We start from the raw sequence: 24,943 nt of genomic DNA, 5'->3' as shown, positions 1-24,943 counted from the left end.
TCACTCATCTATCTCCCTCTGTCTATCTCATTCACTCACTCATCTATCTCCCTCTGTCTATCTCATTCACTCACTCACTCTATCTCTCTCTCTGTCTATCTCATTCACTCACTCATCTATCTCCCTCTGTCTATCTCATTCACTCTCACTCCTCATCTCACTCATCTATCTCCCTCTGTCTATCTTCATTCATTCACTCACTCATCATATCTCCCTCTGTCTATCTCATTCATTCACTCACTCATCTATCTCCCTCTGTCTATCTCATTCACTCACTCATCTATCTCCCTCTGTCTATCTCATTCACTCACTCATCTATCTCCCTCTGTCTATCTCATTCACTCACTCATCTATCTCTCTCTGTCTATCTCATTCATTCACTCACTCATCTATCTCTCTCTGTCTATCTCATTCACTCACTCATCTATCTCCCTCTGTCTATCTCATTCATTCACTCACTCATCTATCTCCCTCTGTCTATCTCATTCATTCACTCACTCATCTATCTCTCTCTGTCTAGCTCATTCACTCACTCACTCATCTATCTCCCTCTGTCTATCTCATTCATTCACTCACTCATCTATCTCCCTCTGTCTATCTCATTCACTCACTCACTCATCTATCTCCCTCTGTCTATCTCATTCACTCACTCATCTATCTCCCTCTGTCTATCTCATTCACTCACTCATCTATCTCCCTCTGTCTATCTCATTCATTCACTCACTCACTCACTCATCTATCTCCCTCTGTCTATCTCATTCATTCACTCATCTATCTCCCTCTGTCTATCTCATTCATTCACTCACTCATCTATCTCCCTCTGTCTATCTCATTCATTCACTCACTCATCTATCTCCCTCTGTCTATCTCATTCACTCACTCATCTATCTCCCTCTGTCTATCTCATTCACTCACTCATCTATCTCCCTCTGTCTATCTCATTCAATCACTCATCTATCTCCCTCTGTCTATCTCATTCACTCACTCATCTATCTCCCTCTGTCTATCTCATTCACTCACTCATCTATCTCTCTCTGTCTATCTCATTCATTCACTCACTCATCTATCTCTCTCTGTCTATCTCATTCACTCACTCATCTATCTCCCTCTGTCTATCTCATTCGTTCACTCACTCATCTATCTCCCTCTGTCTATCTTATTCATTCACTCACTCATATATCTCCCTCTGTCTATCTCATTCATTCACTCACTCATCTATCTCCCTCTGTCTATCTCATTCACTCACTCATCTATCTCCCTCTGTCTATCTCATTCACTCACTCATCTATCTCCCTCTGTCTATCTCATTCAATCACTCATCTATCTCCCTCTGTCTATCTCATTCACTCACTCATCTATCTCCCTCTGTCTATCTCATTCATTCACTCATCTATCTCCCTCTGTCTATCTCATTCACTCACTCATCTATCTCCCTCTGTCTATCTCATTCACTCACTCATCTATCTCCCTCTGTCTATCTCATTCACTCACTCATCTATCTCCCTCTGTCTATCTCATTCACTCACTCACTCACCTATCTCTCTGTCTATCTCATTCCTTCACTCATCTATCTCCCTCTGTCTATCTCATTCACTCACTCATCTATCTCCCTCTGTCTATCTCATTCATTCACTCACTCATCTATCTCCCTCTGTCTATCTCATTCACTCACTCACTCATCTATCTCCCTCTATCTATCTCATTCACTCACTCATCTATCTCCCTCTGTCTATCTCATTCATTCACTCACTCATCTATCTTCCTCTGTCTATCTCATTCATTCACTCACTCATCTATCTCCCTCTGTCTATCTCATTCACTCACTCATCTATCTCTCTCTCTCTCTCGATTTAGTGCTGAATAACTTTCCAATTTGTGTTGATTTTTAATGGTGTTTGTCCAATGCGTGATGTATTTTTCCCTTTCTTTGTGTATAATTTGGTTAGGCCGAATGTGTGACTTCAGTCAGTCTCAGGAGAAGCTGGCATAGGGGACTCTTCACTGAGCTCAGCTCTTGGTACTTAAGGGCTTTATAATGGTATGTGTTATATACGTGTATATGTTGGGGTCACTTGTTTTTAGGTGCTTCCAGAACTTAATGGCTCTTTTTTTGTTCAGAAAGAGAGGGTATTGGCCTAATTCTGCCCTGCATCCATACATTGGGGCTTTTCTTTGGACATAAATGATTCTTTTACAAAATTCCACATGGAGAGTTTCAGTGGGATGTTTTTCCCAATTTAAATAGTCACATTTTACAGGAGGACCCCACACCTCACTGCCATAAAATGCAATTGGTTTGATGATTGATTTGAATATTTTGAGCCAGATCCTAATTGGAAAATCAATTTTAATAGATTATTTAATGGCATAAAACACCGTTTGTGCTTCTCTTTGAGTTCACAGCCAAAGCAAAATGACCTGTAGAACTGATTTTTAGAACTGATGTAAGTGTGTGTTTTTGTGATTTCAATGTTTCTGTATGAAAACCAAAATATGTTTGTAAGTCCCTGAGATCTGGAACGCTTTTGGAAGATCATGACGTTTGTTTTTGATGGTTGACTGTCAGGGCCGAGGTCCCGTCTCTCTCTCTCTGTGTCTCTCTGTCTCTCTCTCTCTGTGTCTCTCTGTCTCTCTCTCTCTGTGTCTCTCTGTCTCTCTCTCTCTGTGTCTCTCTGTCTCACTCTCTCTCTCTCACTCTCTCTCTTTGCCAAAACAGTTTCAGCTCACGTACGATAGAAAGAAGTGTCACAGGACTGTTGCATTCTTTCTTTATTTGGCTGGTTATTGGTGATTTCACCCAAACCGATTTGTGTTTCTTAATTCTTAATCTTAAATCTCATATAATTTCAGAGCCAATAGCTTATTATTTCCACCCGGTCCCTATTTACCCCTAATTCTCTTTCATTGTTTCTTTCTTTGTGCTAGTGGACTCAGACAGACAGACAGACAGACAGACAGACAGACAGACAGATAAATGGTGATAGGACAGATTTGGAATAAAGCTTGAGGATGTTAATCACATCTTCCTGTGTTTGTTTGGACGCATGTCGGTCATTGTTTGTCCTGTTTCTGTGTCCAGTATATTCACACACACTGATGTCTTATCTGCTCTTCCACGATATCAGCAAACACAACACGAGAGATCGTGAGTGATCATGTCATAAAAGGAATTATTCGGTTGACATTGATTCATTGAAAGTTTGTTTTGATCATAAAATTACTTTTCTATAGTTTTTATAAAGAATAGAGATTTGCTCTGCATTATAGTTCCTGTGTGTTGTGCAGTCAGGCAACTGTTTTTGGGGCTTGTGTAATAATACAGGGATGCTTATCACAGACTGCTCCACATGCTGCTGCTGCTGTGTGTGTGTGTGTGTGTGTGTGTGTGACTGTTTTCTGATAGGGGAAATTAAGAGGCGGGGTTAACCTTTCAAGTTCAGGAGTGGGACACTGTGATTGACGGGTGAGGGAAAGGGATGTCACAAAGTGGCCATATAAAATGTGAATTTGAAGAATTAGTGATGTGAGGATATTCGGGGAGATTTCCAAACCCACAAACAGTCACACGCTCTTCAGACGGGACGCTGATATCGGTAAGGAGTTTGGCTGGGCTTAGAAATGATTTGTGCAAAGTTAAAATGCAAAACATGAGCAACTGACTGAACTAGAATTATGTTATTTTTTCATATTAAAAAAGTTGTTTTAAAATTATCAATGCAATTGTCAAAGTGATTGAGTATCATTTGTTATTTTGAAGTAAAACTTGTTTGAGAAAGTAAAAACTAGTAAAATAAGGTTAAAAGTATCAAATTTGTCATACTTAGCAGAATTTGTTTGACAAAGGTAAAACTAAAAAAGGGTAAACCAGACAAAAAAAATTAAAAACAATTTGAAATAAAAATTAAAATAAAACGGAAAACTAGTGAAAAAGTTCAAATTAAATTACATTTTGTAGATGAATCTGTAGTTTAAAAGTAAAAGTATTATTTAAAGGTAATTTGACATTTCGCATCAGATTCTCTGTTGAAAATCAAAATAATATTTTTTTTAAAGTAAAATAATGTTTTATATTAATTTGCTTGAAAAAGGTTTAACCAGCCAAAAAATACAAATAAAAAGATAAATAAAAAATGAAAGGTAATATGATATTTTGCAGCAGTTTCTTTGTTTGACAAAAGCAAAATAAGCTACAAAAAATAATATATATATATATATATATATATATATATATATATATATAATTATATTTAGTAAATAAATCTGTTTGAAAAAGAGTAAACAAGCAAAAAAAAAAAAAAATTGAAAGTGCGATTTTATGTTGTAGCAAAATTTGTTTGACTAAGGTTAAAAAAAAAAAAAAAGTATTATGTTGAAGATTAATTTGCTTGAAACGAGTAAACCAGCCAAAAAACTAATAAATACAAATTTAAAAGTACAATTATATTTTGTAGCAGAATCTAATAAATGATCTTGTGTTTAGTGTCAGTCGCAGATGTTTGACCATTTAAACACAAACAGCCCTAAATCAAATTATAATATTATCATCATTTATATACAAGAACGAAGAAACACAAAGTATTGACACATAATTACTATTGAGGTACAAACTGGCAAGTGTTAAACTAATGAGTGTTCTGTAGAGATCAGATGAGCACAAACTTGCTACAAAGACCCAAATACACTCACAATGATTATTCAGATACTCCCGTGTGCTTAATTTCAAAACCTCGTAGCCTAGAAATAACGAAAGTGAACGCACACATTCGCTGGTTTGTCCTGTTGTTCTCACGTGTAGACGATGGCCGATCATGACCTGGTTCTGAAATGTTGGGGCCCAGTGGAAGCCGACTACACCGGCTACGGAGGAGAAGTCCTGAACCGGTCAGTACTGGCTTCAATTTAAATATTAATCATAAAACAATTAAGGGAATTTATTATTGAAATATTCAGGTGAACTCTCCGTTTAAGTTTAGAAGATTCTTAGTTGTACTTGTATGAGGGGATTTTGAGGCTTTGTAAGAACCCTGGTCAGGTTTCGCTAATATTCCCACTCTATATTTCACTCTCCAGTTTGTTTAACGAGCACCCGGAAACTCTAAAACTGTTCCCGAAGTTTGAGGGCATCGCACAGGGTGATTTGGTGGGACATCCAGCGGTAGCAGCCCATGGCGCGACGGTGCTGAAGAAGCTAGGTGAGCTGCTGAAGGCCGGAGGTGATCACGCTGGGATCCTCAAACCGCTGGCCAACACCCACGCCAACATACACAAGATCGGCCTCAACAACTTCAGGGTAACGCAACAGGAAACCGCCGCCCAATCCGTTCATATTTTCACTGACATGCTGTCCTTCATTCTTGGGCCCTGTTCCAAAACCGAGTGAGCTGATTACATAGCCAGATGCTCTCTAAGGCAGCATCCCAACACTGGAATCTCATAAATGACAGATTTGGAGCGCCCTATATAGGCAACACCTCCGTGCATTGAAGTAGCACTACTCACATGATGCACACAGGCACCGTTCAGCGTCAGTCGCTAGTGCGCCTCTTGAGGCCAGGGGAGTGAGGGTTACACATATTGCACAGCTATCACGTACCAGCTGACTCCCGTTACACGCACATATACTTGCATAAATTATGATTCTGGCTGTAAAATGCTGCAGCTCACTAGGGTTTGGAACAAGTGTGGATGCCCGATTCCATCTTGAAGATTAAGACTCACTTTCATTCTTGCGACTGAATAATAATTCCATTGGAAAAATCTTCCTCTTTGTCTCATTTCGACAGCTGATCACTGAAGTCATCGTGAAGTTGATGGCGGAGAAGGCGGGTCTTGACGGTGCCGGTCAGGCCGCTCTGAGGAGCGTGATGGATGTCGTCGTCTGCGATATCGACGGATACTACAAAGAAATCGGATTTGCTGGATAAATGACACCAAACCCCGACAATCCCAAACTCAGCAGGATGTAGATCATGACACAATGGGAGTATATCATAGGAAAAGCGCTTGTTGTGTTATCGCCATTCGCACATAGAAATGATTGTGCTTATAAATGCAAGCTAATAACATTAAACATTAAAATTGCCTGTGTAAATTGTCCACAGAAAACATATAATCATGTATCATGTATAAAACCGAAATAAGGTTGTTTCTGCCTTTTTTTTAAATGTGCATGTTTGTGGTTTTGAATCAAGTCAGGTTTGGAATGTCATCTGATGTTTGTTTAAACAGTGAGTGAGCCTGATGATGTCATAATGCTGTCTGGTGATGTCATAATGCTGCCTGGTGATGTCATAATGGCGACTGTGTGTTAGGGTCTCAGGAGGACCTTATTTAAATTGCACTAATGGTGATTATCCATTGAAATAACCTTTCATTTTCTTTTCAATGAACCTTTTAACGTTCTTAATGACTGCTAATCGTAATTCTTGTTTCGATGCGCCTTTGGACATGCATTCAATTGTTACTAGTGAGCATTCACTGTTGCTAGCAGGCATTTTACGATTTTAAATCATAATATTCAGGTGATTTACTTTTTTGAAGCAACGCTTTTAATAAACATTGCATATACCTGCTGGAAAACAAAATACATTGCAGTTTGTCTTTATTTGCCATTCGTGCAGTGAAACCCAAGGACTTACTCACCTTTGCTTTTCACTATTCTTTAAAACAACTCTAGCTGTCATATGATAAGTCAGTTGGTTTCTGTAGAGCATTGGTGCATGAAAAGTGCCAGCATTAATAGTGTTTTATTAAGCAAACCTCACAATACCGTTTCCAGGTCATGTGGGCGTGTGACCTACTTTGGTAGGTTTATGGTAATCTAGTCTACAATCACATGGCTAATAAAGTCATTCGGCCTGACTTGCACACAATCTGTCTGGAATGAGATTTATTTATTTACGCTGGCCTTCAGTGACCCAGTGGCGGAGCTAGGGGGTGGACAGGGGTGACCTTAGCCACCAACGACCAAAGCCTGGTTACCCCGGCCTAAGCCCATTGGCTACCCCACTCACAATTGCCATTTTGGTCATTTTTTGTCTCGGGCACAGTTTGGGTTTTTAGAGGAGGAACTGTCTCTGTACAAAAGCAACACACAGGAGAATTAACATGTGCGCACCAAGGTCGCTGCACTTCTCCATCCCAGGTGTCACTGTATCCACGTGCCTCTGCTTTCTACACCAACAACCAACACCCCCCACCATGTTACAAAAATGCTGCCCAAAAAATTCTGTACCCCCACAGACTGATCGCTGCCCCTGCCCAGCTACCCTCTGAAAAACTCCTGGCTCCGCCCCTGTGGTGATCCCTAAGCATTGTTGTGTACTTCTGCTAAATCCAGACCTCTATTTATTTTATGTTACTGGTCTTTCTAAGAACTCCTAATCTGTAGAATACCAAACTGTTACATCATCATACTAATTAGCCGAGCTAATCCGCCGCCGTGCATACTTAAACATAAAGTCTTTCCCAGTCCAATACTTCATTCCTCCTAAATCTCATTCCGAGAGTCTTATCGGCTGTTTGTGGACGTGACTGAAACCACAGAGGTGTTTAGAAAGAATGGCTGAATATGTGCTAAACTCTGTTTACCGAGCAACGATTTATCTTTATATTCGTCCAACTGATGTTTAACGAGCTACTGTGAAGTTTTCCCACCAGTTGCCAAACTAGACGTGACAACAGTCGCTGTCACACCCTATTCAGTCTGATGCCACTGAACTCTCTCTTTTCCCTTTCCACCCAGACTCAACCTCACTCGGCCTCGCTGTAGTTGCATTTGGTGACACGTAGCCAAGGACAGAGCGTTTAGAGACCTGACTTCATGTCCCAGACCTCCACGTGCATCTCGCTCCTTCAGATATTAGATGCGTACAGCTGTGTGAAAAGTGATACGAAGTGCATCTGATTGATTTGGTCCTTTGGTTGCATGCGAGACAAAATTTTCAGTGTATACTTGCTACAAAGTTGAAGGCCCCAAACCTTAATACAAATACTGTACTTGAACGTAAACGTACACTAGCTTGATTTGTGTTCCAAAAAGTGTCAGGCCCAAAACATTCTCCACAGCTATGCAAGCTCAATTCTTCCAGAAAAATCCAACTTGGTCTCATTGAATCTCGTTTCTATATTTGCATGTGGCTAATTGTACGTATCATACAACAATAATGACTTTTATTCACATTCTTCATGAACACATACTTTTCACCCTGTTCCTCACACTATTCTATCTTTTGACATCTAATTTAAATATAGTGCATATAAGACGATACTTTTATCGTTTACATTAGTCAACCAACTACATTTACGCACTTCCAAAACATGGGCTAGCTCAACTGATTAGCGCTGCGAGTCTTAAAGAGCACGCAAGTCAACAAGGGAAAATGACAAAATGACGCGTTTGCTAAAATACTCACTGTTTCAAAAGTATTGCCACAAAACATAAACAATATTTATATTATAATAGTGTTAACATGCTTTTAGTGTGAAAAAATCACTTGATATCTTTTTTTGTGTAAATTTATAGCCAATTTTACAACTTTGTTGCCATGATGTTATGTCAACAAATGCTAAAATGACTGTAAAAATGACCATGGAGGTCCACACTGAGACGGTGTTTTTGACTGAGAAAACGGAGCTTTTTGAAAACACGCTCCAAAGTGGATAAATTAGAAAACGCAGTAACGGACACTTTGGAAAACGATGATGCATTTTTAGTCATGTGATCTATCCAACCAAAAGAAGCAAGATGGCGGTCTGTGTTATAGCGGCGATGTTGTGCCCGGTACTCACTTTGATAGTGTTGTTAAAAAATAAATATCACTTTGTACAACCTCAGTCAGTTGATGTGGTTTGGGCATCTGGTAAGGATGCCCCCTGGGTGCCTCCCTAGGGAGGTGTTTCAGGCACGTCCAGCTGGGAGGAGGCCTCGGGGAAGACCCAGGATTAGGTGGAGAGATTACATCTCCACACTGGCCTGGGAACGCCTCGGGGTCCCCCAGTCAGAGCTGGTTAATGTGGCTCGGGATAGGGAGGTTTGGTGCCCCCTGCTGGAGCAGCTGCCCCGCGACCCGACTTCGGATAAGCGGTTGAAGATGGATGGATGGATGGATTGTACAACCTTCACATTGCGTTCCTTCAAAGGTGAAGGGAAGTTTACTCGGAGTTGGTGTCCGGTGACGGAACACGAGGACAATTGCGTTTCAGACCGTACATGTAGCGGGAATTTTACGCATGCGCAGTGACACGATATAAGCATTTTCATACGTTTCAGTGTGGACGAGCAACTTTTGGAAAACCTTAGTGTGGACGGAGAGTGTTTTGATACGAAAACGCAGTTTTTTAATGTAGCTGTAGATTCAGTCTGAGGTTTTTAATCTGAGGATCACAGCAGTCTGCTAACGGTGGTCTGCTGCGTTTCTCGTCCTCAGTACGAGTATTGTTCCGCAGCGCTGAAAGAGAGCATCTGGTTTCTAAGATCTTTTGAGCATCTCCTGTGTAAATGTGTGTGTGAGGGAGCACTATTCTCCTGTGTGTGTGTGTGTGTGTGTGATTTCCAGGGAAGCTCAGAGTTGTCCTGTGTTATCTGTGTGAGAGGAAGGGGTAGAGCAGAAATCAGAGACTCTCTAGAGAGTCTGTATCCACACAACACTGACACGAAACTCAAATACACAAACATCTTAAAATAAAGCCCATCAAATTATAATATTATAGTAATCCACCAGGTAAACTTGGAAAAGTAAGAGCAGGTGCTAAAGTTTAATGTGTATTGTTGGGAGTTTGTTCTGATCATTCATTTTTGCCTGGCCCAAATAAAGTATAACGGGTCTAAAAGTCAAGTAGTACATGCAAGACATCCACTCCTGTCCCGCTCTGCCAAACACACACAAACACACAGCATCTGCATTATTCAGTAACAGAATGTGAAGTGGGACAAAGGCAGGTCTCTAGAGACACGGGTGCTCTGTATTTGGGATTGTGAGCGACTCTAATGAAAGCCAACAGAGCAGATAATGGACCAATATTACACAAAGGCTTTGAGAATGAGCTAAACTGCCATTTCGGTCTATTTTAAATGACTTAATAAGTATAAAAGAGTGAAAGAGTCATTTAAATGGTTTGTGTTGCAAGAGGATATCTGGATTTGGACCCGGTACGTGAATGAGGTCAGTCAGGAGGGACCGAACGGAAAGGTTGAGAGAGAGAGAGAGAGAGAGATACAGTACCACGGGTAGGACACTAGAAAGGCTTCTTGTCATCTCTTTGCAAAGAACGGCCATTATGCAAGATTCAGGTGACAGATAGGATTGGCCTGCGACAGGTGAGGTTGTCATGGAAACACAAAAGAGGAGAAGATTGGGTTGGGGGGAGCAGAGTGCATTTGAGGACAAGGTTAATAAAGTGCACCACATAAAATATGTATTCGAGATGATTGAGATTCAAACAGTCTTAATAAAGATATTTCTCCCACTGTACATCTTTGCTATACACTTGCATCTACATCAGATTCAAAACCTGTATATAAAGTTTGGTGTGGTTTAATGGTCTTTATTTACATGATAACGGCTGTGAATAAGCAAAAAGTGTTTTTTCGGAGGACTTAACTAGGTAACTAGAAGTAGGTAAGTTGGCACACCTGCAGGAAAGTGACAACACAAGGAAGTGAATCCACTACATTCATGGATTTAAACCCAAATCATAGTAAAATAACATAATCCCACTTCTTAATCTCACAGTAATAGTCTATTTTAGTATGAGTATGGACAAGTGTATTATTATGCATTTATAACATGCAAGTTAAAATGGCTCACAACCAGTGTTGGGTGTAATCATATTACAAAGTAATTAGCTATTGTAATCAGAATGAGCTTTATTTGTCTTGGTGACAGAAGCACAGACAAAACCAGTGGGCATGGGCGAGTGGGGTCCAGAGGGATATTCCAGCACTTTCCCTCTCTCTGGAAGTGTACAGCTCTTGAAGGGGGGGGCAGGGGGCAACCAATAATCCTCTCAGCAGTCCGAACTGTCCTTTGTAGTCTTCTGATGTCTGATTTCGTAGCTGCACCAAACCAGACAGTTATTGAAGTGCAGAGGACAGACTCAATGACTGCTGAGTAGAACTGTTTCAGCAGCACTGGTGGCAGGTTGAACTTCCTCAACTGGCGAAGGAAGTACAACCTCTGCTGGGCCTTTTTCAAAATGGAGTCGATGTGGGTCTCCCACTTCAGGTCCTGTGAGATGGTAGTGCCCAGGAACCTGAATGACTCCACTGCTGCCACAGTGCTGTTGAGAATGGTGAGGGGGGACAATGTTGGGGTGTTCCTCATAAAGTCAACTATCATCTCCACCGTTTTGAGCGTGTTCAGCTCCAGGTGGTTTTGATAACCACTCTGTACAATTGTGCTGAGAAGGTTATCATCTCTGAATGTTATTCTGAGATGCGTGTTGGTGCTGTGTATTAACAGCGTATGTTAATATAAAGTCAGAGCTTTTGAGGATATTTGCCACATAAACTTTAAACTAACATCAAGTTAAATTAGGATCCTTTGCCTCGCTGGTTCCTGTTGAATGCACACAGTGTAATGGGGCACTAATTTTACAGCCCCATATGGTCTTATATTGGGAAATGCAATCTGAAAATCCAATTAAAAATTAATAGTTAATAATGATGATTAGAAAGTGATTAACGACTTCACTAAACAACCTCTTGTTACAGTCGGTTTATATTATACAAGTCATACATTTTAAAATATCTGGACTCTGTCGTGGCCTTCATGACACTTTTGGGAATTGTGTTAGCCTAAACCTGAATACAAATATAAAATAAAAGCATTTTAACATGTGTACTCAAACTCAATACTGCACAGACTAGACTTCCACTTAAAAATACATCTAAACAACAAATTCAGCTTTAAAAATAAATCAAAACATATAAAAATGTATTAATTAGGATTTAATAGTGGTGTTAAGAGCAATACATTGCCTACCCAATGGCTCCCCCTGCTGTTTTGGAGAACACACACACACACACACACACACACACACACACACACACACTACACACACAATGCCCCAATGCAAAATTAATGGACACCAATTTTAAAAATATTATGCAATGCGTAAATTTCGAGCTTGTGAGAATTTTTGATGTTCAAAGTATCAAACTGAGTTACAGTCCTAACAGAGTCCTTTATGCAAAACTAATTCATCTACGTCTTGCAGTTGAAAGTCACTCCTCATCAAGGTCATCAGAGGTCACGGAGCAGCGGGTCAGAGTGGACAGATAAAGGGCGGTGGTTGCTATGGGTGACATACCCGCAGACACCTTCAAAATGCTGAGGAGACGCACAGCTGCGGCATTCACGCCATCTGCTGTCTGTGTGTGTAACAGAGAGAGACAAATGTTCATTTCAATCAGCGGACACCATTTCATAATAAAGTGGGATGTGTGTGTGTGTCTTTTACCTTGTGTTCAGCACAGAGAACAGGACACTGATGTACAGCAGCCAGTTTTCTGATGCTGACCAATCGCTCATGAGTGTGAGAACCACATCGAGCTGCAAACACACACAGATATCTATTGTTTCTATATCAAGGGAATTATAAAGAATACAGGACTAACCGTAAACCAAACCCTAAAGAAAACATCTAGCATTTTAACAGAAGTAACTTACCATCGGTTACCAGGAAACACACCTTCCCCAGGAAACAGTCAGAGTGCAGGTGATTCAGAGAGCTCTCCACGGACTGGACACTACAAACAGAGATGTACAATTAGAGTTTGACAACTGACAATGAGTCATTGAATCATAGATTTGAAAGAGTCCCCCATGACCAAATCAAGTCGTATCACAAATATGATTTGTCCCAAAACACAAATTAAACAACTTTTGTACCTGCGCTCCGATTGGAGATTGACTATAAACACAATTAAGTCAATCCGCGGTCGGGTTCCTTTGTTCTCTACGGGCAGAGGAAGTTTTCTGGATAGTCGTCTGACAATCATCAGAAATATTGATTACACATGATAACAGTCATATAATATCAAGCCATAACCTCAATGATGAGACGTGTTTTTTTTACAATAAATGTTTGACATGATTTTTTAAATATATACATGTGCTGTAAGCCATTTTAGCCATTCTGGAAATTCCACAAGACTGATCCATAGAATCAGACACACCCCCTCTTTCCAAAACCCCGCCCTATAACTAATATTAAGGCACAACACAATTAAGCTGCAAAAATAACTCAATTACACCACAACACAATAAAAATGAAGCCGCAGTACAATGTAAATAGGCAATATTTCATTTGTGTTGTAGCTTAATTTAGTTGTTATCAGCTTCTTATTTTTTCGCTTTGCTAATTCTGTTGTGCACTCCTCGGCCACCGTAGATTCTCAATAACAGAGAATATCTTTCTATGATAGCTCTTCAGTGCTCTACTTACACATTGACGTTGAACTCTTTCTCATATTGCACTATGGCGTTGGCCAGTTTGGACTGCAGCTGCTCTTCATTTTCAACCAACTACGAAAAAAGAGAATTTTAAAAACACAATCTTGTGTAGTCTGACATGACTAGCATCAGCTATGCGCGCGTTACTCACAAGAAGAGTGGCGGTGTTCAGCTCAGGCACTTTACTGTACGGTGTCAATAACGCCATGGAGATCTGTATAAGTTTGTGTACACCACACGTTTATAGTTATTTATGTATTCATTGGTGTGCAGACACAGCAGCAACAGCTCCGGATTCACACGTCGCTTCGCTTCTTCCTCGCGCGTCTTTTCAAAGTGCACGCGCATGACGTCACCGCGCCGACACAGCCCGCGCACGTTCAGGAATACACACAAATAATTACAGGGCTCGGAATTCTTTATAAACAATTATTTTGTAAGGAACAGACTATCAAACTTTATAAAAAACACCCAAAATAATATTTTATATCGCTATGGCAATGTAATACCAAAGACTGTTTAGCCTGATAAAAAACACTTGTGTTTAATGGGAGAAATTGGAACTCACAATATGGCGGGTGCATAAAAGCAAGTCCCGCCTTACAGGTAATACAGACATAGCCTGTCAGGCAACCCGGGGAACACGCATGCGCAGTAGCTTGCCCAGTCTGAAAAATAGCGTTTTTATTTTCTTAACGTGATCGGTTTTAAAGATACATAATTTATGTTAGCATTGTCAGAGTTTACGGCTGATTTCAGATATGTTCTTAGTAATCTTGACCAACCGTTTGGGCGATTTCGCCCTTTCCCTACTCCAGTAGACAGGAGCTGTACTTCTATGCTGCTTCCGCTGCCCGCGTGAGTTCCAAAGACGGACATCGAGAGGACTTTAATAAGGATCTTAAAATGACCAACTATTTGTATTTTTTTTTTTTACAATTTCTATATTTGTCTATATAATTTCTAACAGCATACCCTTAAGTGTGTATGGGTAAATGTACAATACTGAAAGTACACATTTTATTAGTTTTTTTTAGAGTATTATTTTAAGGAAAAGGCTTTTCACCTGTAGTACCTCCTCTAATTGAACTCTCACCTTTTCTAGATCATATCACTCAAATCTGCAGCCTTGCAAACACACTGTATTTTCATCAAGGCATGAAACTAGTATAACATTCCTTCTACGAGTGCATCATGTTCAATTTGACATTAAATAAAGAAAAGTTCAAAGCACCTTTTTTAAACAATGAAAGCAACAAATTTATTGTTTCATAGCGTAGGCAAGATTAAGTTCAGACAACTTCAACACAGCAAAAAGAAAGAGTGATTAAAAAGGGGAAAGAAACTTCACACACACATAATGGTACCATGAAAGACAGTTTGCTCATAATGTAAGCCAAGCGACAGACGTGCAGCTTCTGTGTGGTGTGGAAAATCACATTTGTATCCAGTTTACTGCTCAGTTCAGCTCCGACTTTAATCCATATCAAATGAAAGAGGGAAAAACATTTTAGAAGAAAGAAAAATCCATATATAAAAAAAAAGAAGTCAATTTTAGGAAATGTAATTCTAAAAGAAAGATGAACAGAGCCAGCTTAAAAAGCCATTAGATGTCTCTCGACGGTGGTTTAGTTATTCTGGCAAGTGTCCACTTCCCTTTCACGGCAAAAATAAACGACTTCTAAATTCACTCTTTCCGCTTGCTGTACTCTCACCTGTCATTATTTTGGGTTGCTCATCAATTTGGACCATCTTGAGCAATCCGGTGGGCACCAATTCACTGAACACAAGCAGAAGTGCTTTAAACCATTCATGAGAACCGCACTTAAACCGGCACGTTGTGTTCAATGGCACAAATCCTTTCTGCTGGCGTTTAATGAACTGGGCCCAAATGATCTTATTCACAAAATAAAAGCAGAACAAAATGTGTCTAAATCATACATAAAGCCATTTTACGTCAATTGTGACGATCTACATACGTATGGATTTATGAGTGATTTCTACACATCCGTGTGTAAATGTCTACTCAACATGTGTAACTTGTATTTTTGTCTCGTCTCTGTATCTCAAATAAACTTTATGCTGGTCTCACACACTCATACACACACAATCTGAAAACTGTGACTGGCATCCGCTCTGTAGCCGTCCGGCCTCCACTGATGTAAGACACACACTCGCGCTCTCTCTCACACAGCTCAGATCAGTCCAGAAACTCTTCTGATGGTGTGATGCGTCACTGATATCAGTTATTGATGGATCAGTGTTGGCTGTAAGAGACAGAACAGGGAACAGTGGCTACAGTATGTAAAGTATCTCTCATTGTGTTCTAGATCTCTCCGGACTCTCTCTCCTCTGAACTGGAGCGCTGCTCTCTCTCCAGCGAGACGGACCTCTCTCGCTCTCTCATTTGGCTCATGTCAGGGGTGGAGGGGGATATCTCTCTCTCCATCTCCCTCCGTCCGTTATCTCTCCATCTCTCTTCTGGGGCGTTCTCCCTCCATCTCTCCTGAGGCAGAGAAGGCTCTTGATCTCTGGTGTGTGAGGACCTGCAAGAGAAACTGAGGATGAGTGTCTGTACGGAGAGGGGAAAGATGCATTTCCCCCCTAAATTCGATGTGGAGATAATATTTATTTAATGCAAAATGATCCATCTATAATTTATTACGCTGTACATATATATTTTATAATTAATTTTAAATTGCCAGGAAAGTGAAAGCGTCTCTCAAGTGGAGAGATCTCAGAGATTAGTCAGAGAAGGAATATTATAAAATGTTTATTTTTTGTAATTAAATCTCTCTCTCTCTCTCTCTATATATATATAAAACAATTATTTAACAGTGAACTATTTTTCTGTTATCTAGAATGTGTGTAAAGAACTTCAGAAAAAGAAAGTGAATCATCGCTCATGTGAGAAGTCAAAGTAATTTTTAATAATTTAGTAAAAAAAAAAAAGTTTATAATTTTTTTTATTTGATTTGGCCAAAATGTTCAAATACAAAATTATTTAAAATAATATATTTGTTTTTATAACTTTTAAACAAATAAAATGAAAAATAATTCAAATGAACAGTGAATTATTTTTCTGGTTTATCTAAAATACATAAAGACCTAAAAGAGCACGATTGAATGTTCCTCTCTCATGGGAAGGAAATGTCCGAAAAACACACACACACACACACACACACACACACACACACAGACAGACACACACACACACACACACAGACACACACACACACACACAGACAGACACACACACACACACAGACACAGACACACACTCACAGACAGACACACACACAGACTCTCTCACTCACACACACAGACAGACAGACAGACACTCACAGACAGACACACACACAGACAGACACACACACAGACACACACACACACACACACACACACACACACACACACACACACACACACACAGACAGACACACACACAGACAGACACACACACAGACAGACACACACACAGACAGACACACACACAGACTCTCTCTCACACACACACACACACACAGACTGACACTCACAGACAGACAGACACACACACAGACTCTCTCACACACACACACACAGACAGACTCTCTCACACACACAGACAGACACACACACAGACAGACACTCACAGACAAACAGACACACAGACTCTCTCACACACACACACTGACACTCACACACAACAAATTTGACGTGCAAAATTGACTGCAAACCGACAACAATTACGCAAATGAAATACACTACTTGGACATTGATTTGTTTGTGATCCCATATAATATTTGTGTCTTTTATCATGTGGCCGCCATTACAACTCTTTCACCAAGTTAAGAGCAAACTTGGGCTGCCAAAGATTTTCTTAGTCGACTAGTAGCCGTTAATTTAAGCCATTAGTCGACTAGCTGTCGCACGTTTATGATTTTAATTGAATAACTTAAATATATATATTTTGGAAATGGTTTGAGTTCCAGAGCTGAGAAAGACTGTTATCAGTAACATTTTTTTCTGCGACCAACCGAACAATCAAAACTTGGTCGACCAAAACTCCTAGCAGCCCTAGAGCCAACCCCACTTAACCAAGTTAGAATTGCTGTAATGTAAAGGCTCTCGTGGTTTAATACCGTAGAGTAAAATATCATAAAATAGCAGATCTCAAATCAAACTGAAGTTGTACCTCTTCCTTTTGCTCCTGTGTGAGTGAGAGCGAGAGCGATGGCGATCTTTGTGTCTGTGTTTCCTCTCTCTCTCCCTCTCTCCATCCTCACGGTGTCGACGAGAGCGATGAGACGATGAGCTCCCTACTTCCCTGAGACAGACAGACAGAGACACACTCAGCAGGTATGCATCCATGTGTGTGATACACATGTAAGATATAAAGATGATGCTCACCGATAGCGGTCACCGCTTCTAGATCTTGACCTAAGAAACGAGAGAAGAGAAACGTACAGGACAAGAGGATCAAATAATGTGATGAGAACACATGTACAGATTTGTTCCTCGAGTCACGACACATGTAAGGGTTATAATTGAACTTTGAGGAAATACCTCTTTAGACTTCAACTCTGAACAGAAGTGGGTGAATGATTATAAAACACAATAACTGACCTCCTGCGTTCTCTCTCCCTCTCTCGCTCACGTTCTCTCTCTCTCTCCCTCTCCTTTTCTCTCTCGCGCTCTCTCTCCAGCTCCCACTCCCTTGCTCCCTCCTCTTCTTTGTCCCGCTCCTCTCTTCTTTTCATCCGCATGCGCTCCTGTTTCTCCGTCACGGCTTTCTGGAAATCAATGCAGTCCAACCGTGAGAAGCCGAATGACAGCGGGTTGAAGCAATGATGTCATGCATGTATGCCAGGATCATCTTACCCTCAGTTTTTCAAGTTTTTCACGGATTTCGATGAACCCTAGATGCAACTTCCCCCCAAAGTGGTCGGCTAGGCGGCGGTCGTTGTCGTGGAGACCGAGGTAGGCGGAGCAAACCTCACATACGCGCAGCTTCTGCTGCTGGAAGCTGGAGGCGGGCATAGAGTTGCGGTAGATGTCCTACACACAGTGTTCAGGTGATTTAATATACATATAAATGGTGTACTTTAAAATTCTTTAATGGTTTACTCAAATACACATACTGTATGTAGTCCAATAAATAATTTTTAAATATACAAACAATGCTTTTAGCACTGTGTGCTGATGCAAAAATCAGATTAGATAACTTTGCAAATTTATTAAAAAGGAAAAACTAAAATATCACATTGATATAAGTATTCACACCCTTTGCTATGACACTTAAAATTTAGCTCAGGTGCGTCCCATTCCTCTGGATCATCTTTGAGGTGTTTATATACTTTGACTAGAGTCCACCTGTGGCCAATTCACTTGATTGGACATGATTTGGAAAGGCACACGCCTGTCTATAAAAGGTCTCACAGCTGAAAATGCATATCAGAGCAAAAAACAAGCCATGAGGTCAAAGGAACTGCCTGCAGAGCTCAGAGACGGGATTGTGTCGAGACAGATCTGGGGAAGGGTACAGAAACATTTCGGCTGCATTGAAGGGTCCCAAGAGCACAGTGGCCTCCATAATTCTTAAAAGGAAGTTTGGAACAACCAGGACTCTTCCTAGAGCTGGACGCCCGGCCAAACTGAGCAATTGGGGGAGAAGGGCCTTTGATAAGAGAGGTGAACAAGTACCCAGTGGTCACTCTGTCACTCCAGAGATCATGTGTGGAGATGGGAGCAACTTGCAGAAGGACGACCATCACTGCAACACTCCACCGATCTGGACTTTATGTCAGAGTGGCCAGACGGGACGCCTCTCCTCAGTGCAAGACACATGAACGCACCTAAAGGACTCTCAGACTGTGAGAAACGAGATTCTCTGGTCTGATGAAATGAAGATTGAACTGTTTGGTCTCAGTTCCAAGTTTCATGTCTGGAGGAAACCAGGCACCGCTCATCACCTGCACACCCTCACCTTATTTCCTCCAAATATAATGATGGTCATTATGGCCAAACAGTTCAATTTTTGTTTTATCAGACCAGAGGACATTTCTCCAGAAGTAAGATCTTTGTTTGCACTTGCAAACTGTAGTCTGGCGTTTTTATGGTGGTTTTGGAGCAGTGACTTCTTCCTTGCTGAGCAGCCTTTCAGGTGATGTCGATATAGGACTGGTTTTGCTGTGGATCTAGATACTCGTCCACCTGTTTCCTCCAGCATCTTCACAAGGTCCTTTGCTGTTGTTCTGGGATTGATTTGCACTTTTGGTACAAATCTACGTTCATCTCTAGAGACAGAATGCATCTCCTTCCTGAATGGTTTGATGTCTGTGTGGTCACATGGTGTTTATACTTGTGTACTATTGTTTGTACAGATGAACGTGGTACCTTCAGGTGTTTGGAAATTGCTCCCAAGGATGAACCAGACTTGTGGAGGTCTTTGCTGATTTTTTATTTTCCCATGATGTAAAGCAAACAGGCAATGAGTTTGAAGTTAGTACCTGTGAAATACATCCACAGGTACACCTCCAATTCAGTACACCTCCTATCAGAAGCTAATTGTCTAAAGGCTTGACATAATTTTCTTGAATTGTTCAAGCTGCTTAAAGGCACAGTTAATGTATGCAGTGTATAGTATGTATATAGTAGTGTAAGTAAACGTCTGACACACTGGAATTGTGATATAGTCAATTAAAAGAGAAACAATTGTTGGAAAAATTACTTGTGTCGTGCACAAAGTAGATGTCCTAAACAACTTTCCAAAACTTTAGTTTGCTAATATTTCAACCGTATATAGTTACGTATGAAAAAATGTATTAATATATAAATATGATAATTACATTAATATGTATATTAATTATGTACATTATATTTATATTGTATGTAATATGTGTATTGTATAGTATGTAAATATAAATGTATCTGATTTATATATATATATATAGTTAGTTACAGGACTGCTGGTCTGTGGAAACACTGGCCTCTGTGACCTCAAACTGACCTCTGCCTCTCTCTTTAGGATGCGTGTTTTCTCCACCTTCTCCAGCACCTGTTGAGCCTCCTCAACATTCCCCTCGCCACCCAGCTGCTCCGCACGCGCCAGTAGCTTCCCGATCTCCTCGTTCAGCTCGTGCACACGCTCTGCCTGCAAAAACACACACTGGCTCAGATTAGCCAATCAAAATAAAGTACATTTACATATAGATGCCTTAAAGGTACAGAATCAAAAAAGTATGGGTAAGAGAGGAAACTTCCACTAACATTAAAAGGATATGGCAACTTTTAAGTGTGCTGAAGGGTGCCGACTGACTGAATTTGCCTACTTGATACTTTCTGGAAAGCAGGTGTGTGAAACTTATCTATAACTGAAATCTTGTGTTGCAGAGAAGTATGCGAGTGACATCGGTGCAGGGGTTCCCCCCACAGATATAACTGATGAGAGATTGGAGGATCTGTACCTTTGCAGCGACCTCAGCGCTGATCTCTTCCTGCGTTTCAGCCAGCCGTTTCTTGGCCAGTTCTGTTCTTCTGTCGCAGTCTGCGATGAAAGACTGCAGATGCTCTACGGCCTGAGAAGACAGTCAGCCACGCAATTATTCATACAGACAGACGTCTGATCTCGGATACAATCTTGCCTTTCACCTCCTATCAATCACGATTACATTGGCAAGATTGAACCGATTCTAGATCAGCAGTCTGATGCAGATCGTGAAGCGTTCATACTCACATCCAGTTCAAAGAAATACTCCTGCTGTTTAGCGGCGATCTCGTAGTCCGCCCTCAGAGCGAGATCATGAATTTTAACACACTCCCCCAAATCCATGCGCTGCATAAACACGAATCAGGCATAATTTTCTCATCATGTGAGTGAAATAACATAATAAACTGCTGCAATAGTCAAACAGTCTAGGCCGTTAAGTAATAACCACAGCGATGATTGTATGAACTTTTACACACAATATTTAAGTGTTGATAGACACACTTACAGTTCCAGACAGAATGTCATTTGGACAGGATTCCAGCAGATGACTCTTGCAAACACGCTCATCTGTAAATTTGATCCGCTGTCTCATTGTGTCTCCTGAGAGGAACAGGATCATAGTTATATCAAACTAAAAACGATAATCATGAATCTCACCATGTCAACCAAATAACAATTCTTCAAGGAATATTCCTACTCAATCGACAGCATTTGTGGCATAATACAGTTCCTAAAATAGGTCTATAATACACAAAATAGTCCTTTTGTATTACACAAAGACCTTCAGGACAAAAAGGTCCCTATTGAAACCCATTAAAACTGCAATATTTGATCCCAGTAGCATAAAATCATTAATAATATGATATTATGCTTTCACTCTGGAGCCCTGACTTCAGAATTTACATTTATTTATTTTTCACCAGATGGCGCCATTTTTCTCATGTTTAGCCTGTGGAGCAAATACAAGCGTTTTCTTTATTTTCTGTATTATAGAGCACTGCAGGACAACTGAATAAACAATGCAAATAATTTTTTTTGCGTGTTTTGTGGATGCCAGAGTGTGTTGTGTTTGTATATTGAGAACTTAGTGTGTGTGTGTGTGTGTATAAAAAACAACAGTGGCTTTATGTAAACAAACTGCCATTTAAAGGGTTAAATGAATGAATGTAGAAAATATGGCAGTTATGATCAGGACTGTTTAATTCAGTGAAAGTGGAATATAATATTAATATATAATATTATTATGGCAGTTTTCTGACGTGGAGATTTTTGTCATCAATAGGACCTATGAGTAACTTTTTTAATTGATGCACAAGGGTTAACCTTTTCTGTGAACATTTATATCCAGTTTTACGCTAAAACGACTTAATAGCTCAAACAATACACAAGATAACAAAATAATAAATGTAAGTGCTTTTGTAAAAATGTAAGCTTCACATTACTGCCTTTAAACCCTCCAAAAATTGGCCCCATTCACTTCCATTGTAAAACAATCATCATCACTGATTGCAGTCAATGTAACAATTTACTCCAGACTGAATAAAACAGTAAGTTTAATTTCGATTTGATGAGAATGAAATAAAGACACTCACCATCTCTGCTGGTGCCCATGAGCTGATCCAGCATGGCTCTCATCTGGGCCTGAGCCGACATCTTTCACCGTTTGTCCCTCAGAATCGGTGATTTTATCCGAATGATCCGTGTTACTGTGTTTTCACCTGGTCTATCCAACCTGTTAACTGACTCCTCATGCAGCAGGCCTCAATGAACAAAAACCCTTCAGTGACTGAACTAAAACACTGTCTTCTAACACCAGGCACACGCCTGTCCCTTAAAATCACTGGAGTGTGGAGTTTAAAGTTGAAATCACGCTGAAATCAGTGAAATCTGCCATCAGTTTTGAGTTTGAAATCAGTCTCGTGTGTTAGCAGCTACGGCTAACTCTCCCTCAGCGTCTCCCAAATCGCCTCATGTGCGCTTATTGATCAGTCCTAACGCTGCTTTATCAAACCGCAGATTAATATTCTGTGTAAGGATCCATATTAGCAAATGTTTGACAGTGTTTATTTATTGTTTTGATGTATTTTTTTGTCCTCACGGATTTGGACTTCCGACCCGCGCGCAGCTACACTGCCTCGAGGAAGTACCGCACAGAGCGAGCGCTGATAGGGTGAGCGGTAAGTGACGTCATCATGGCGGTGCTGCTGCGTGCGCAGGTTGGTGACGTCAGGCCGTTTTCTGATAAACTCGTACGCGTTTTTCATCCTCGGATTCCATGTTGAAAATGCGCTTTTGCAAAGATGCACATCTGAACACACACACACATATATTTATGTATTTATATGTGTGTGCTTTCTCAGGTGCTTTTTGCATAAGATATATTAGTTTATAGGAAAAGATGTGGTTGCGGGTACTTTCTGTATTATCTGAAATATGGAATAAAAACAATGAAAAAAATCGTATAGAAATATAGGCTAGTGTTGGCAACATAATTCACTCATTAATATAAGCGGCTTTCTGTTTTTCAAATACCCACTCTTTATAATATTTAATATAAAAATGGTTTTATGTTGTTTGATTTGGCTGTAAAAATCTAAATACAGAAAATAATAATAAAAAAGCCAATAAACTCAAAAATAATATTTTAAGATGTACATATTTGAATTTCATAACAAATTACCATTAAATTGGATTGAGCAATATTTAGCCAAATTAAATTGAAACAATAAAACCTTTCAATATCTTGAGTTTTAGTAAGATTTAATGGAAATTTGTTAAGAAAATTAAAAGACATAAATATTACTAATAGGCTTTAATATATTTGGAGTGTAGTTTATACAAAAAGTGTGCCAAATTTATATATTTTTGCTTATTTGTAATTATTAACATAACTATTACGAATAATAAAACTAATTATATTTTAATTACCTCAGCTAAGTTTAATTTTTCATTAAAAAATAGTTTTTCTTTTTGCAGTGGTTTGATTATTATTAATTAATATCATGATCATTTATGATATCAGCCAACATTTATGTTATTTGATTTCCTGACACAAAATCATTAGATATTTAAAATAAAATCACAATTTAAACAATTTAACAAACGGTGAAACAAAGTTGTTTTAGGAATGAAACATGTTTATATCAGTATTAAAGACAGCATGTAATTATAAGTACTTTTAAAGTCATATGCTTTAATAAGGAGATCACTGGACCCTTTCTAGATCTCCTACAAGTCACTTATCGAGCAAACAGGTCTGTGGATGATGCAACATGGGACTGGATCATATACGGCAACATCTGGACATCAGAAGACTACAGAGGACAGTTCGGACTACTGAGAGGATTATTGGTTGCTCCCCTGCCCTTCCTTCAAGTACGGTACACTTCCAGAGAGACGAAAAGGCCTGGAAAAATCACTCTGGACCCGACTCGCCCATCCCACTGTTGCCTTCTGGCCGGCGCTACAGAGCACTGAGCACCAGAACCGTCACAGGAACAGTTTTCCATCTCATGAACAGTTTAAACTGCCCCATTGAACAATAATTAGATGTTTGTAAGACAGGGGTCCCATAACACCTGGTGTAAATCAAACACATCATACCTGCGGTCAAGCATGATGGTGGCAGTGTGATGGGGTCGGGATGCTTTGCTGCTTCTGGGCGATTTGCAATAATTGAGGGAAACATGAATTCTGCCTCTACCAGAAAATCCTAAAGGAGAACGTCCCGTCATCAGTCCATTAGCTGAAGCTCAAGTGCAACTGGATTATTCATCAAGACAATAATACAAGCACAGGAGTACGTCCACCTCTGAAGGGCTCAAATGAAGCTAAATTAAAGTTTTGGAGTGTCCTAGTCAAAGTCCTGACTTGAGCCCGATTGAGATGCTGTGGCAGGACCTTAAACGGGCAGTTCATGACTGAAAACCCTCCAATGTGTCTGAACTAAAGCAGTTCTGCAATGATGAGTGGGCCACAATCCCACCACAGGTTTATTAAAGACTGATCTCCAGTT

At 40.1% G+C, this 24,943-nt stretch overlaps 3 protein-coding genes across 3 annotated transcripts; 1 reads left to right on the top strand and 2 right to left on the bottom strand.

The window, feature by feature from the left end:
• The first annotated feature begins 3,450 nt into the window (after positions 1–3,450).
• On the top strand, positions 3,451–6,578 carry mb (myoglobin). Its single transcript, XM_052137583.1, has 4 exons — positions 3,451–3,593; positions 4,796–4,881; positions 5,071–5,290; positions 5,784–6,578. Exons 2-4 carry the CDS (start codon positions 4,799–4,801, stop codon positions 5,922–5,924), a joined length of 444 nt encoding a protein of 147 aa, XP_051993543.1. The 5' UTR covers positions 3,451–3,593; positions 4,796–4,798; the 3' UTR covers positions 5,925–6,578.
• Positions 6,579–11,550: 4,972 nt separating this feature from the next.
• On the bottom strand, positions 11,551–13,780 carry pane1 (proliferation associated nuclear element). Its single transcript, XM_052137994.1, has 6 exons — positions 13,609–13,780; positions 13,450–13,529; positions 12,894–12,992; positions 12,672–12,751; positions 12,463–12,554; positions 11,551–12,373 (listed from the first exon to the last, which is right to left on the bottom strand). The coding sequence occupies exons 1-6, from the start codon at positions 13,663–13,665 to the stop codon at positions 12,227–12,229; spliced, it is 555 nt and encodes a 184-aa protein (XP_051993954.1). The 5' UTR covers positions 13,666–13,780; the 3' UTR covers positions 11,551–12,226.
• A 944-nt stretch (positions 13,781–14,724) lies between these two features.
• Positions 14,725–23,067, bottom strand: zgc:158803 (LUC7 domain-containing protein). Its single transcript, XM_052138225.1, has 10 exons — positions 22,521–23,067; positions 21,434–21,528; positions 21,175–21,273; positions 20,906–21,016; positions 20,449–20,592; positions 18,321–18,497; positions 18,066–18,232; positions 17,850–17,879; positions 17,635–17,766; positions 14,725–16,003 (listed from the first exon to the last, which is right to left on the bottom strand). The coding sequence occupies exons 1-10, from the start codon at positions 22,579–22,581 to the stop codon at positions 15,784–15,786; spliced, it is 1,236 nt and encodes a 411-aa protein (XP_051994185.1). The 5' UTR covers positions 22,582–23,067; the 3' UTR covers positions 14,725–15,783.
• Positions 23,068–24,943: the final 1,876 nt, after the last annotated feature.

Source organism: Xyrauchen texanus, chromosome 11 (assembly GCF_025860055.1).
Source record: "Xyrauchen texanus isolate HMW12.3.18 chromosome 11, RBS_HiC_50CHRs, whole genome shotgun sequence".
NCBI classification, from domain to species: domain Eukaryota; kingdom Metazoa; phylum Chordata; class Actinopteri; order Cypriniformes; family Catostomidae; genus Xyrauchen; species Xyrauchen texanus.
Note: the sequence above shows the minus strand (reverse complement) of the source record. Positions and strands in the feature narration are given on the sequence as shown.